We start from the raw sequence: 15,107 nt of genomic DNA on the forward strand, positions 1-15,107 counted from the left end.
AATGCAAAATTTGATATAGATCTTCAATATATGCTCAATAGTAGACCAAGAAACACAGAAGTTAGCCTGTTCTCAAAGAATCATGGTAAGAAAGTTAAAATTTCTAAAGTCAAAGATGTGTAAGTAGAGTCCGTTTTCCAACACATGAATTTTCATCCAATACAGTCTTTGGCATATTTAACACAATATTTTAAACAAAGTCTTTCTATGTTACCAGATTGATACTCTATAAACTACAAAGAAACATACAACCCTTAGCAAACTCCCATACTTTGGAGCAAAATGCCTCATTTGTCTCTAAAAGGACTGCTATTTTTCTGAAGAAAATAAAAGGAAGCATGTCTGCTTTGTTTGCAGACTGCCTTGAGCCTTTTTAAAAGTGGTAGAGATTACCAGAACACCTACGCTCTCTGGCAATAGCACTTAATATTCAAGACTAATGTCAAGGGTTTATGAGCTACCAAGCAGCAGGACGGCATCTCAGGAGATACAGTATCTCTGAGCAGGGGTTGGAGCTGAAGATTTAGGTGGTCACACTCTTGTGGCTGGTTTACAGCCATTCACCTATTGCTTGTGACCAGTTCCACAGTTAAAACTCCAAATACCTTAGCAGCAGAGTCTCCAGTCTTTTCTTGCCTTATGTTCTAAGAAGATTGCTCTTCCCAACCACAGAATTGACCAAGGAGGTCAAGAAAGGTCAGGACTTAAGTGTATATGAATTCAGATTAACCTACATTTAAGCAAGCATGCATTTTAGTTCCTATGACTATATAAACAATATTGAATAGAGGAGTTATCCAGGTTCTTAGTCACCGAAAGCTCAGCCCATCTGACATGAATGTATTCTACCACTTGAAAAACAAAATGTTTTAAAAAAATCCTAAGAAAAAAGTTCTCCACAAAGTTCCAGGTTGTTAGGACAAAGCATATGATAGCAAATAGAACAAAAGGGGCACAATGGAAAGGCAAACAAGAGCTGAAAGTTAATGACACACTTCAGAATTCAGATAAACTAGGAGACTCCATTAATTCTCCAAAGGGTGAGTTAGCCCAGAGCACTCTGTTCATAAATACTATCCAAGTCAGTATTGTGGACAATTTCCCCAAGTTTATGCTCAAAATTAGTATCATGAAAAGCATTAGCATTACAACATATTACCATATTAACAGAAGTTAAATAAGCCCAGAGTCTCACCCAAGGAGTTATCCTTGGCTCTCTGCTACCTTCCCACTTGATCTTGATTATTCTGCAGCATTTCATCAGATTCACTTCAGACCACCACTGCAAGTTTTAAGCAAATCCAACTACCCTAGCTCCTGCCCAATAATTAATCTTTACAAAATCCTGTTTCTGCAAATCGATTTGCATCACATGAACACAGACTCAGCTCAGTATCAGCAGGTGCTGTGGTGCTTGGTGGCACAATTAAGCAAAAATAAATAAATAAAGTGTTGGGGGGAGGCAGAGGGATAAGTGGATAAGGACATGCACCTCTCGGCCATTATCCCTCCACTTGAATTTGGATCTATTGAAAAAAAGAAGCCACATGCAGGCTTCTGAGTTACACACAAGAAATCATTGGATTTTTAAAAGGCACATATATATGCCTTTCCCTAAGAGAAATGAAAACACAAATGTTAAACCTGTCCACGTTAATGAGTCACTCAAAGCTGAAAAAACTAATTGAAATGAAAGTGACAAAAATTGTTCTGGTGACCAAACTCAGCATGTGAAAAACTTAGATTTGCTCAAAAGATGATTTCAAAATTGGGCAAATGATTCACAATATGACTATTTCATTTTGGAACCCACCTATTAAAATTTTAAACATCCATGCCCAACTGCTTATGATTATTATAACTACATTCAGAAAGGCAATTTTTGAGACTAAGAATAAAAGCATACTTTTAAACTGCTCTTCACATTATAGTTACAAATCAAGTTGCAACGTCAAAAATTTTTTAGAAATGAATAATCTCCCTTTTTCACATTTGAGGTTACATACAGTTGCATGTATTAATTCTACATAAGTAATTGAAGCTCATTTACTCCCATTTAACTTCGAGACAAATTCGAGTGAAAGCTAAAGAAAGCCTTTACAAGCCTAGCTTTCATGAATCAATGAGTGTTTTATTCCAATTACAACAAACAGCATCACAAATCATACTTTATTAGAAAACCTGAGGCAAGGAAGGCAAATGCAGAGATGAGTAAAAGGGATTGGCCACTTATCGGTATAGCTTCAGATACTCCAAAATTGCAATTAAAACCAGACATTAATCTGCCTGGTCTCAAAGTCCTAAGATCACAGATAAGTCACTTCTTTCCACCAGGCCTAGTAGGACAGCAGAGGCAGCTCCTCATTGGCTGGTGACATAGCATCAGTGCAAGTCAACCTCATTGTATCGCATCAACTTTTATTTCACAAATCTGAAGCCCAGACAGGAGGACATACATCATACATAGTATGTTCCAACCTGGGGCCCCAGGTTCTGCAGTACCCCCTTCCTTCCCCACACAGGTTTCTGAGGGTGGCTGCAACACTTGCCTGAATTTCGCCCCATGGAGAAGGATTAACTGACCAAGAACCAGAAATTCAAACTGAATCAGCAGGCAGTTTTAAAAAACAGGAAGTGCTGGTTTAAAAACATGTAAATGTTGGGCCTCCCCAGTGGCCCAGCGGATTGAGCACCTTGCTGTGAAGCTGTCTGCAGCCTTTGCAGGGCAGGTTGGATTCCTGGCCGGCCAGGGAGATTCCCACATGGCGAGGCAGACCTCATCTGTCCAGCTCACTGCTCCCCTCAGCAGTGCTTTCAGTCCTCCTGCCTGTTCTGTTCCCAGCTCTGTCTCTGGTGAATTCTCTCACCCTCCTGCACCTCTGATTGTACCCCAGCTATTGTATAAATAAAAAATAATAATAATAAAGCTTTAAAAAAAGACGTAAAAATTAATATTAAAAAAACACGTAAATGTTTTATTTCTTCATTATTTCACTCCCTGATGTGTATGAGCAGATTCTGCAGAACTCCTATCACTGCCAGTCATGAGGTCCCTGCCCTTAGACCCTGACACCCAGCACACTGTGGTCATCACAGATCACCTGCTTCGTCCTAAGACACCCTTGGAGGAGGGTCAAAGCAGCAGACTTTTTGAAAAATATTATCTTCCAAGCTTTAGCACGATGTATCTTCCACATGGGAATATAATGCTTTAAATTGCTGTTACTGCAGCATTTTTCAGAAAATGAGCATGACATTTTTTTTAAAAAGATCTGAGAGGAAATGTATTTAGTAGAGAACTAGTATTGGGGGTGGGGGAGGGGGCATGAAGGGTATCAACATACCTTTCTCCATCTTTTCTGTTTGGGATTGGGACTACCAAGACCACAAAGAGCAAGGTCGCTCCTCCTGGTCTCTACCACCCCCTGAACGGACCAGTGACTTTCATTCCTGACCTTTGGCTCATGCTGCTTCTCCACTTTAAAACATCTTCCCTCATGTTTCCAAGCAAAGGTTCTACGCAGCCTACAAAGTTGCATCAAAAGCCACCTCCCAGGGAGCTGAAAAGTCTCCCTCCTTTTCACATTTCAGAACTACTTCATTCAGCCTTCAATGACCATGAGTTGTTTTCAAGTATGGCTTCTGTGCTAGACTCAAGCTCCCTCAGGCCAGGCTTTGCCCCATGCCCTGCAGTGCCTGGCACAACAGCCAGCACAGAAGTCCTACCGACATTCCACAGGATGTGGCATCATCTCCTGCTACAGACAGTGAGCGCATGATATTATTGCTGAGCTGGACAATCTCATTCTTCCATGCCTCCACAGCAAATTAGTGGTGCAAATGAAGTCTGACAGAGCAGAAGGAACTATGGTAGGCAGAACATGTGGGTTCACAGCAGTGAGTCTGGACCTCTCCTGCCTGGGTTTGAATCCTAGCTCCAGCTTAAAACCATGTGACCCTGTGCAAGTGTCCAAACTTCTATGCCTCAGTAAAATAGCGCTACAACAGGGATTCATACTAGCTCCATCACAGAGAGAGTGGGCCTTTTTCAGAATTGTGAGAACCACCCAAATGCAGAGTGCTTAGAACCATGCTTAAGGGCCTCCCTGGTGGTCTAGGAGTTAAGTCTCAGCATTTACAGCACTCACTGCTACAGCCTGAGTTTGGTCCCTGACCAGGGAGCTACCCACATGGCACAGCAGACCTCTCCTGTCTTGCCTGCTGCTCCCCTCAGCAGCGTATTTTAGTCAATCTGCCTGTTCTGCTCCCCTACTGGTGAATCCTCTGGTGAATCCTCTCACCCTCCAACTCCGGCCTACACCCCAGTTCTTCTATGCAAAAATTTTTTAAAAAGTGTTTAAGAGTCAGTGCTATCTGGGTGACCGTTTTTAATAGTAGTGCTTCTAACAGAGGAAAATCTCTACATCATACACCACACGCGACAGTACATGGGCCACCACATGCATATGAGAGAAGGGTCAGGCATGGTTTCAATGAACAGGGTAACTGACATTTACAGGAGTTAGATCACTTGTAAAGTAGGATATTGTTCTCAGAATTCAACTGTTAACTGTATTCTCCTACCCCACTTCCCATCCAAGTTTGACCAATTTATATCTAAGCTTATTTATCACACACCATCATGTCCCCTATTTCTACCCTCATTTCTTAACTACCTATTGGAATCACCCAGACAAAGGGCGTTATGTCCCCAAATACCAAAGTGTGCATCTCGGGGGGAAGCACAGCAAGTACAGGCACTGAAGCACTGAAGATGCTGGGCCCTCATGTTCATCTTACTTTGTGAACTTGCTTTTAAATAATTCTCATCTTATGCTGACAATCAAATCATTCTTCATTCCATTCTTGACAGAGATCTATTTCCAGAAACCATTTTCCCCTTTGTATAATTTAATAGAGGGTTTTTTTTTTTTAATGCAACTACAGCGATTTCAACTAGATTGGCCTGTTAATATGGTGCCAATACTGAGATGTTCATGTCTCAGGTTAGTCTAATATGTGGTTTCTCGGTTTGGTAGCAAACAAGACCTGAAATAAAGGGTTTCTCATGGAAATTCTGACAAGCAGATGAGGACAGTACAGCCTTCTGTCACCAAGAAGTGTTTGAGTATTTCCCTTAAAGGCATCATTCTTTCCTAATATAAATCCAGGCTTTGTAAGAACCAACAAGTTTCCATTTGGCTCTGAAAAGTGTTTTCTGCAGAACTGTCCAAATCTGAATCCATGCTCCACCCCAGCAGCCTGGGATGTGCCTTGGTACTCTGGATTCCAAAATGGGCACAGTGGCCTATTTTGAATGCGGTGTTTCTGGAATCAAAGTAAATAAAATGTGAATACACCCTAAATGCCTAGCAGCAACTAACATTAGTTTGCAGCATCAAACATGAGCTTTGCTTTCCTTTCAATGGAGTAAAATCTTGAAAGCAATTGTAATTTAGTTATAGCCATTCTGCTCTACCACTTGTATTACCACTTACTTGTTTCATCTTATATCAAGGCACAAGAATCTTTCAGGTGCAAGAAGTTTAAAAATACCACAATCGTTGAAGTTGAACTGCGACTCCCTCTGGAACATGACAATCTGACTTCAGCCATTAGCGATCTCACAGTAAAATTAAACCTTAAATGACAATACCAAGCACGTGTGCTAAGAGCTGGCTTTAATTTTGCACCCTATACCCAAGGCATTTCCCTGCTCTTGCTGTGGCCCATAAATAAGTTCTTGATTTATTTATGGCAACAAAATTCATTTCTGATGCCTGGATACTTTTCTAAAGATAGAAGGCACATTAAGTGGTTTATTCCTACTGTACTTATTTATTAGGTTTACTATTACATAGAATTTATTGTAGATATGAATTAGAATTTCCTGCTCCCATATTTTGAGTGCTTAGCTTAAGAAAGTGCTTTTTAAGCCATCTAAGGATCTATCCTAGTTGAATTATAAACTAAGTGAAAATATATGGTAGGCAGGCAGAAGTCACTAATCCTCCTGTTTCTAGCCTTTCATATCCTATTTCTTCCAGTGTTTATATAACCATACACCCAGAAAATATTTACATAGTGCCTACTGAGCCACAGGCATGACATTCAACAGTGGAGACACAGAACTAAGACTCTGTCCTTGTTCTCAAGGCTGGCCGAGCAAACAGATACGGGTATGTGTGTGGGACCGAGGGCCAGGCGCACACGCTGAACGGCAAGGAGAATGGAAATGGCCTGCGAGAAACTTCAGGCTAAGACTCACAGGTGAAACAGGAACCGTCTGGGCGAGATGGGGCTGGAGAAAGAACTGAAGACAAACCACTTTCTGGGAAACTCTTTCAGAATGACCAGAGCATGGGAAGAAAAACTGAGTCTGAAAAAGCCAGGCAGGGAATTTAAGAGACAAAACATCCTGCCAGGAGCTGGATTTCAACCTGCTAGGGAAGCTCTGCACTTAATGCTACTTAGAAAACAATACAGTGACCCTGAGAAGGTGGGGTTTAGGGCCGCCTACATTCACACGGTCAAAATTCTGAGTAGAACTTCTAGCTGGCCTTTCCTAGCAGCGGGTTCCACGTCCACGGCTGGTTGAATCCATGAAGGCACAACCTTCAAATAAAAATAAAAGAGGAAACCCAGAGAAAACCCACCTTGTGATCCAGGCCCACCAGAACTGAGCCCTGTCCTGTCCTGACACAGGACGCCCTTGAGGGTGGTCCTGCGGCTCTGTGACCACAACTAAGTGGACCCAAGCAGTTCAAACCCAGGTTGCTGAAAGATCAAATGTACTCTGGGAAAAGGAAAACAAGTGGACAAGCTAAGAGCTAATGTGGCTAAAAAGCTTCTATTTGAATCACAACACCAGGCGACAAATACTTAGAGGGTTGCACATCATTTGATCATAAAGTTAAAAAAACAAACATCAGACCCATCTGCAAAAAAAAAATACTGACTAGGTTTCTGCTGTCTTGTGGGATGAGCAGAATGCTCCCTACACTGTACCCTCGGCTCCTGCAGGGCTGTGTGTGAACACAACAACTTTCACTGAACGAACTTAGCGAGTCAGTGGTGATTTGGAAAAATTAAACGGAAATCACTCATAACAAGGATAAACCACCAAGCGGGAATAACCAGCACTAGTTTTGTCCATGTGACCTTACCTTCTAACAAGGATTAATGCATTTTATGGAGAAAAAAGAGCTTTGCTCTTCAATAACTACCCTTTTCTATTGTTTTTAAGGCATTCATTTCACATTTGAGACTGGAACAATGCTTTCATGTGACCATCGTGGAAAACCTCCAGAGTTTCCAAATATATCGCTCTTCCACGGGCTCTTTTTGGAACTTTCTTAGCAACTCCATCAGTTCATCTACAATTAACATGGCTTCTAATTGGGGGTGGCTAACCAATAAGAAGTGGGGTACCAAGAAGTGACCTCTGTTTTGGAGACAAAGAATGACTGGAAGTCCTGGGGTCAACTCTGAAAAACGAGCGGGCAGTTCCCAAGTTTAGTCGTGGCTCATGTGGTTCAAGAAATACCAATACGTCAGAGAAACCCCACCTCGCGATCCAGGCCCACCAGACCTGAGCCCTGTCCCGTCCTGACACAGGACGTCCTTGAGGGTAGTCCTGCGGCCCTGTGACCTCTGGCAAGAATAACTACTCATCCTCCCCCGGAGAGGCTGTCCCGATGACTCTCTTTCTGGTAGAGGCCACCCTCCTGCAAATTGGCCTAATTTTCCAGGAGTCCTTAGCTCAGACAGCCATCTTCTCCCCTCAAACATTAACTCTCATTCTCACAGGATGAACACAAATGCCATCCTGCGCAGGGTTGCTGACGGGAGCAACTACCTGAAACAGGCCTTCCAAATGAGGCGTCATCAACCCAAGGGGAGGGAGCCCAGTCTTTGCCTTAACACAAAACCAGAGCTTCAGTTTTGCCTTAACACAAAACCAGCGTGTGGTGCATACTCAGCAGGGAGCTGGCTCAGGATCCCTGCCCGAAGCCTGTCAGTGACCAAATCCCCTGAGGCCCCTCAAACACCCAGTGCTGCTCCTTCTGTGCCAACCGTCTCCTGTTGGTGGCGGCTACTGGTGGGGATTAATTCTGATGCTACCTTTAAGGGTCAGAGAGCCCAGGTGAGTAGTACATTCTAATTTGTGACCTTCAACAAGGACAGAAAACACAGCTACAAACACAGACGACAGAAGAAGCCGGCCTGTGAATAAGAAACTGTCCCTGTCACAGTCACTGCAGACGTCTGTGAGGGTCTGGCTGTGAGGAGGGGACGTGGACAAGGCTCATGCCCTCTCCCAGCAGTGCTACGCGTGGACAGAACACCTGAAAAGCTCGCTCATTCTGTTCTACATGTTTGTGATGGCATTTGGAAGCAGGACAAACCAAGTGGTGACAGGTGCAGATCACAACTTCATTAATGACCTGGCCAGACAAGCCTGCTTTCCTTCCTCCCTCAACTTTCTCTGGGGAAAAAAAAGATAGGCCAGGACCCGCTCTGGGCTGTCCTCCCTAAGCACTCGGGGGTCAAGCGCAGAGAACATTAAACGTCAAAGGCCTGTCTGTTTGCAGGTCTTTTCAGAGCAACAAAGGCACAAGCTGTGTTCAGCTCCAGAACCTTAGGAAAGTGGTACCCGACTTTCAGACCCAGGCTACGGCCTTCTCTCCCATCCTCAGTGTGAGGCCCGTGGCTTCCTGTTCTCACTGCAGGGTCCTCTTAGGCTACCTGCTCTGGTAGCGTCAGTTCTCAGTGCTGTACACCTGTACTGTACTTCAGAGTGGCAGCATGTCCACAAAGGCCCACTAAGTGGGAGTGAGAATGCCCTGTGACCTGTCAGGAACGTTTCCTGCTTCCATTTCTGTTAAATCTTGAAGAAGGGAAGAAGTAGGAGATAACTTCACATGCTTGCTAAGTGTAATGCTTCCTAAGTGGCCGAGATGACAAACCCAGTACATCAGGGACTAAAACTCAGCATCTCTTTGGTCTTTCAGTTCTTACTTTACATTTACCATATAAGGTTAGGGTTAAGGCTGTGTTACTCTGTGAACAGGAGACTCACCCGGGGCAGACACACCTCTCGCCTCAGAAAGGATGCTTAGCTACAGACACTTCAGCCACTGACCAAGACAACTCACTACAGGTAAGAGCTAGAATATGCCGTCTCCACCAGGGGACAGAACCCCTGGATGAGGACTACAGAAGGGCCGTCTGTAACTGCCATGGCCAGTGGGTGGTTCATCAAGAGCCAGGAGGAGAATCGGTTCTTCTCCAGAATGAGAATAGGACTCTAGCAAAACCAACAGAAAACTGGGAAACATTAAAAGAATATATCCTAACACAGTCAGGTGTTCAACTAATTGCCAGGAGTATAGGAAAACAGGCAACCATGGGTTAACCATTTATGGATTAACAAGCAGGGTCTTGAGCTGACACATCCTTCTTAAGTTACAACAGGAAGATGCGATGAATTAGCATGGCCTACTCAGCATGCTAAACACAAAGTAACTAACTGATAGCACGTTCCAGAAAGACTTCTATTTGAAGTGGTTTCTGTAAATGAGAATTTGTCAATGCAGGAGGGAAACTCATTTAAAGAGGTCTGAGGTTTAATCACCAGTGTCAAGGGTAGGACATAAAGCACATAATCGCTGCTCTCATTTCTGGTTTGTAAATCCCGAACCTCAAATATTAGGTAAGGTAAGGCGATTCACAGAATACCAACAGCTAAAACAACTGTTCAGGAAGTAGAGATTGAAAAAGAGGGTCCTTTTCACCTACCAACACAAAAATGTAAAGAATTTTTATTATTCCAAAGCAGTAAGAGGTAAAGGTAAGGGGTACTCTCATGTTAATACTGAAAATGTAAATGGAAACCTTTTGGGGAGCAACTTATCTGTACTCATTAAAATTTTAAGTGCATATAGACATTCTTCCAGGGAACTATTGTAGAAATAGCTATTCTTGTGCCCAAGTATATCATCGACAGCAATATCTGTACTAGTAAGAACTTAGAAGCAATTAAAATACCCAGCAATAGAGTGTGGGCAAATTCGCTCTCTTCACACACGCAAACACTAAGTAGAAGAAGGTAGAACTGATGTTTGGCCACTACCACTACACTCAAGTTGAGTGAAAATAAGTGGCAGAAAGCATTTTAAAAAAATAGGTCAATTTTTAAAATCAAAATACATGTGAACGAATGCACAGATGGCTTGTTATCCTGGAGGACAGAGGAAGAAGTATGTAATTTTACTCTATGTAGTGTTTTCCAATTTTTATATCACCTTTATAACTTAGCTAAAAGGAAGTTATGCTGACGTATAGCTATGAATCTGCTAATCCTCTAAAAAGTCAAGAGATAGATGCTCTGGGGGAACTGAGGCAGACCACCCCTTGTTGCTTAAGAACACGCCTACTCTGAATCCTATAGCTCCTGATTTCACCAACAAGATCTACCAGATGAGCAGGTCTAAAAGGGACTTTACTCTGAATACTCTTTATGCAGAAAATGGTAGTTTTTAAAGTAACAGACCCACTTTCTCCTGGAAAAGTACTTAGAAAATTTAGGAACTATTTCTCTTATAATTTTCCATAGATGCCCACCCAAACATTATCAAAAATAGTAGACATGAATCAGGCTCACCCAGAATCCCAAGTTTACAGCTTTCAGCTTCCTAAAATCGAGTTCAAGCAGGGGTCCAAACTTTGCTGATAAAGTTCAGGTCCACAGCTTGGAGAACTGAGGCCTATATACCTCCTTTCATCTCTTATGAAGAGACTGGTACAACACAACTTCTTTTTGTTGTTTAAGGAAAAAGACTTTGATAACAAAATATAGCCCTCAAAATTTATTAATTAGAGAGTTTCTAATGCCCTCTGAAAAAGGTAGAGTATTAATGAATAATTATGGACATAGAAGGACACCAAGACACCTCCACCTAAAAATACATTGAGAAAATGGATCTAAGGAACAAGTTGAAGAATGTTTTAAAAGGTAACCAACTTACTAGCACAATTTTGAAGTTATAAAAAGTACATACACTGTCTCTCTCGAGTAAAGCACCTAATATTAAACAGTGTTAGGATAATATCTTCCAGGATAGAATGTACTTTCCACTTGCCCTAATAATAAACCTATGCCCAGATGGGAAATGTAACCAGAACTAAACAAACATAATATAGACAGAGCAGAAGTGCCAGAAGGTGAGCTCGCGAACCCAAGATGCCTTCAGAAGCTAAGAAGTGTTTTTCAAAACGTTTCAACAAACAGTAAAAAGGTTAGTTCGATGTATGTGAAGCGCAAGGGCAGATCAGAGAAGGAAACGAATGGATTTCTATCTGGAGGCACTGGATAGTATCAGATGTTGTAGCATATTTAAGTTGAAGGAAGAAATGTGCCTCTTACTACAATACCCAGTCATTATCAAGTCATCTACATAACATTGAAATGTGCACGCCTTGTTCTGGATGACAATCTGTAATCAAAAAAAAAAATTACGAGAATGATGCATGGCCTAAAATTAGTTACAATGAGTCCAACCCAATGCACAGGTAAGAGATGAACAAAACCAGAGGAAGAACAAGAAAAGCCACGCGAATACAAAGTGATTCCATTCCACCCCCTCCCCACCCCGAACACCCACACAAAGACAGCAGTTTCTGACAAGAATGTTCTTGGCAAAAAATAAAATTACAGGCAAGTCTTTTTTTCCTAATGAGAAAAAGGCAGTTCTAGATGCAGATTACTAGGCAATACCATCTGATTTTTTTTTTTAAGACCCAAATTTGCAGGCCTGATTCAGAAATATTATCTAAATTTTTTGGATCACAAAGATGACTGGAAATACTGTTTCTGTTTGGAATGCTCATTTCTTGTTGTACTTGGAAATAAAATCCAAGGTGGCAGCTTACCTTGGCACTGGAAGCCTTGTTTCCCAAACCCCCTGAAAAACAAACAAAAACAAAATATCGTAACATATTTTGTGCTGGATATATCTGCAGCCAGTTAGGTAACAAAGTATTCTACAGAAGTAAGGTTTGTACATGAACCCCAATGCTTAGATAGGGAAAACACCCCCAAAACAGCTAAGCAGAGACACCAAATTCCATTTTGAAAAATCTGGCCTCCAAAGGTTTACTAAACTATTTCAGTGTATCAGGGTTCTTTCCAAGGTTTTATGACTCCAGTTATTGATGCTTAAATTGTAAGAACAAGAGTATATCTGTGAAACTGTTGGTTATAATAGTCACATAACAAGAAGGATCTTAGGGTAAAGTAAAAAGTGGCTTAATTTGGTCCCTAAAGACTGAGTGAAAATGTTTTCTCCCTAAAGAGAACTAAAAAGCGGCTTCATTTGTTATGAATTTATTTAAAATGTGTCTAGAAATTGCCAAACAGCACCACTCATCGTTCAATTTTGGCTTAAAGGAACCAGATTTTACAAAGTGTCATTCTCATTGTTTGCATTTGAGATTATCATGACCTAATTTTTACTGAGCACCAAGCGCATTCAAAGCACATACACAGGCTATTTTATTCTTGTAAAATAGAGAATTTACTCTGAGGCGAACCCTGAAGTGGACATTAAATTGCAACACTGTTCCACTAGGATAAACTGCATTAAAATTCTCAGAAGGTTATTAGTCCTTTACACAGCATTTTAATTTACAAAGCACCTCATGTAACTCAGTTGCTCCCACCCACCCACCCCCCAAAAATACATGCACACCCAGACATTGTTTTGCATGATCAGTGCTTTCGTATTTAAGTCACACCTGGAAGTCAAGACCCCAGAGGAAATCAAACTGAAAAATTAAATCAAACTGAAAAATTAAAACCACGCCTAAACCATCCTGGTTGAAGGCTTCCTTGGCACTTCCAAGTGGCTGTTATACAATTAAATGGAGAAGTGTTTCAGGGATCGCTCAGGGAGCAAGAAGAAGAGACAGCATTTTCCAACTCACATTACACCTGGTGACCGCCTGGGCCTGATCAGCTCACCAGGGCCTGATCCTTCAGGGCAACTGACAGTGGAAAGTCCCTTTTCTAACTTACCATCTTCCTGCAAAAGTAATCAGCAAGTCTGCTCCCTTTTCATAGACTCTCACAGTTAACACGGGAGGCTGAGACCTCACCTTAACTAAATGCCTGATGCTCTTTGGCCTGATGCTCCAAGAACTTATTTTAAATGGCCTCATCTACAGTTACCCACTCCTTTGAGTACAACTGCTTTGCCTGCTGACTACCAGGGCGGGAATCAATTCACCGAGGTGGCTGTGCTTTTCTTAAGTGTCCTTGCCAGTGATTTCTAAAAAGGAAAAATTAAGCACCTTATTAGCACTTTTGAGGCACTTGCCCTTAGGGATGACTTTTCCCGGGTGTGATGCATTCCTATAGAGCCATCAGCAAAGGGAAAAGAAAGCACCTTATTAGCACCTTGTGGGATTTGCCCGTAAAGAGGATTTCCCCAGATGGGGTGGCTTCGGAGAGCCATCCATAAAGGAAAAATTAAACCCTTTATTAGTTCCTCCTGGGATTGGCCCTCATGATTTTCCCCAGGTGTGGTGGATCCAGACCGCCTGCCATACCTTCCCCCCAAGTGCCCAACAAGCCACACAGTGGCAAACAGCCCGCTGGGGCAGGGCTGGCCCTGGGGCACTGTCACCAGGTCCAGGAGAGGCTGAACCGGGGAGCCCTCCCACAGCTGACTTAGCTGCCTACGGCACGGCAAGAGGTGAAAGTGGCAAGATGTCTCAAGAGCCACGATTGCTCCTGGAAGGCCCGGCGCGCGCGAGAGAGGGACACCTGGCGGTCCCTCCGCTCCCATCTGCTAAACTTTTCTTGGGGGGCGGGGAGGGGCGCTCCTGGACTTTACGCACCGTCCGCCACAGCCATAGATCTGTCAAAAATCAACTTTACTCCGTTTTACAGGGTTCAGGGAGCCCATGAAGTTCATCCATTGATCCAGTCCCCCCCAAACCCCTGCCTGGTTGACAGGACCTGCTCTACTGGACGGCACCTGCACTCTGGCACCTCCAGCCCTTACAGCGTTTCTTAACTGAGGCCTCTGTCCTCGCCCGCGGGGTGACGGGTCTAATCTAACTCGACAGGGTCTATTTTAAATGACTCTCTGCCCTGCTGCCATTTGCTGCTGCCTGAACTCCCCTCCCCCACCGCGAGCTTGCAACAGTTTGCAGCCTCTCCACTCTCCGGGCTCCCCCAGAAAAGTCAGTGTCCGGGTGCCCGGCAGCGGCAGCTGCAGCAGGCGGGGGGCCCCGGGGGCCCGGCCGCGCCCCAGCCCGACGGGACGCGCCCGCCCGGCCCCCCGAGAGCGCCCGGCCCCGCGCGCGGCAACTTGGACCGCGCCGCGCGCCCCGCGACTCGGGGCGTCTTTCTCGGGGAGACGGCCCCCCGATCCCCCTTTCTGCCATGCCCCCGGCTCGCACCCCGCCAGCCGGGGCCGCCGCCAGCGCGCCCGGGGTGGGGGCGCCTCCTCCCGGCAGGGGGTGTGCGCGGCGCCCGCCCAGCCCGCCGCGGCTGTCACTGGAGCTCCGCGCCCGCCGCTCCCCAAGTTCCCGGTGAGTCAGCCCGGGAGGGGCGCGCCCGGGCTGGGGGGCCGGGGTCCCGGGCGGGGTCCCGGGCGGGGGGCGGGGCCGCCGCGGGCCCGCGCACCTACCAGATGAAGTCGGTGCAGTGGCTGCAGAAGGTGGGCTGCTTGAAGAAGCGCGCGATGAATTTGTGGTTCTTCACCTCGTGCACGTTCTTCTGCCTCAGCGCCCCTTTGCGGGCGAAGCGGTTGGCCACGTCCTGGGGCGCCGCCGAGTCGTTGGCCGGGAACACGTCGGCCATGGTCCCGCCGTGCGGGCCGGGCCGGGGCGCGGGCCGGGGCCGGGGCCGGGGCGGGCGGGCCGGGGCGCGGCGGGCGGAGTCGCGCGGGAGCCGGAGCCGGAGCCGCTGCTGCCGCCCGGGCTCTGACAGCGGCGCCGGCGCTCGCGCTTCCTACTCGCGCGGCAGAGGCGGCCCGAAGCGGCGCCGCCCACCGCGCATGCCCCGACAGCGAGGCGCGGCGGGGGCGCGCGGGCGG

General features: G+C 45.0%; 1 protein-coding gene across 2 annotated transcripts in view; it reads right to left on the reverse strand.

Annotated features, from left to right (window-relative positions):
- Positions 1-14,872, reverse strand: part of PRKCA (protein kinase C alpha) — a gene marked incomplete at both ends in the record, with an annotated part of 329,542 nt that extends 314,670 nt beyond the window's left edge. For both annotated transcript variants that reach the window (XM_084238933.1, XM_084238932.1), the window contains 2 exons: positions 11,935-11,966; positions 14,700-14,872. In XM_084238933.1, the coding sequence (XP_084095059.1) occupies positions 11,935-11,966; positions 14,700-14,872 (205 nt within the window). The remainder of the gene's footprint in view (positions 1-11,934; positions 11,967-14,699) is intronic.
- Between the last annotated feature and the right edge of the window lie 235 nt (positions 14,873-15,107).

Source organism: Talpa europaea (assembly GCF_964194135.1).
Source record: "Talpa europaea genome assembly, chromosome: 7".
Taxonomy (NCBI): domain Eukaryota; kingdom Metazoa; phylum Chordata; class Mammalia; order Eulipotyphla; family Talpidae; genus Talpa; species Talpa europaea.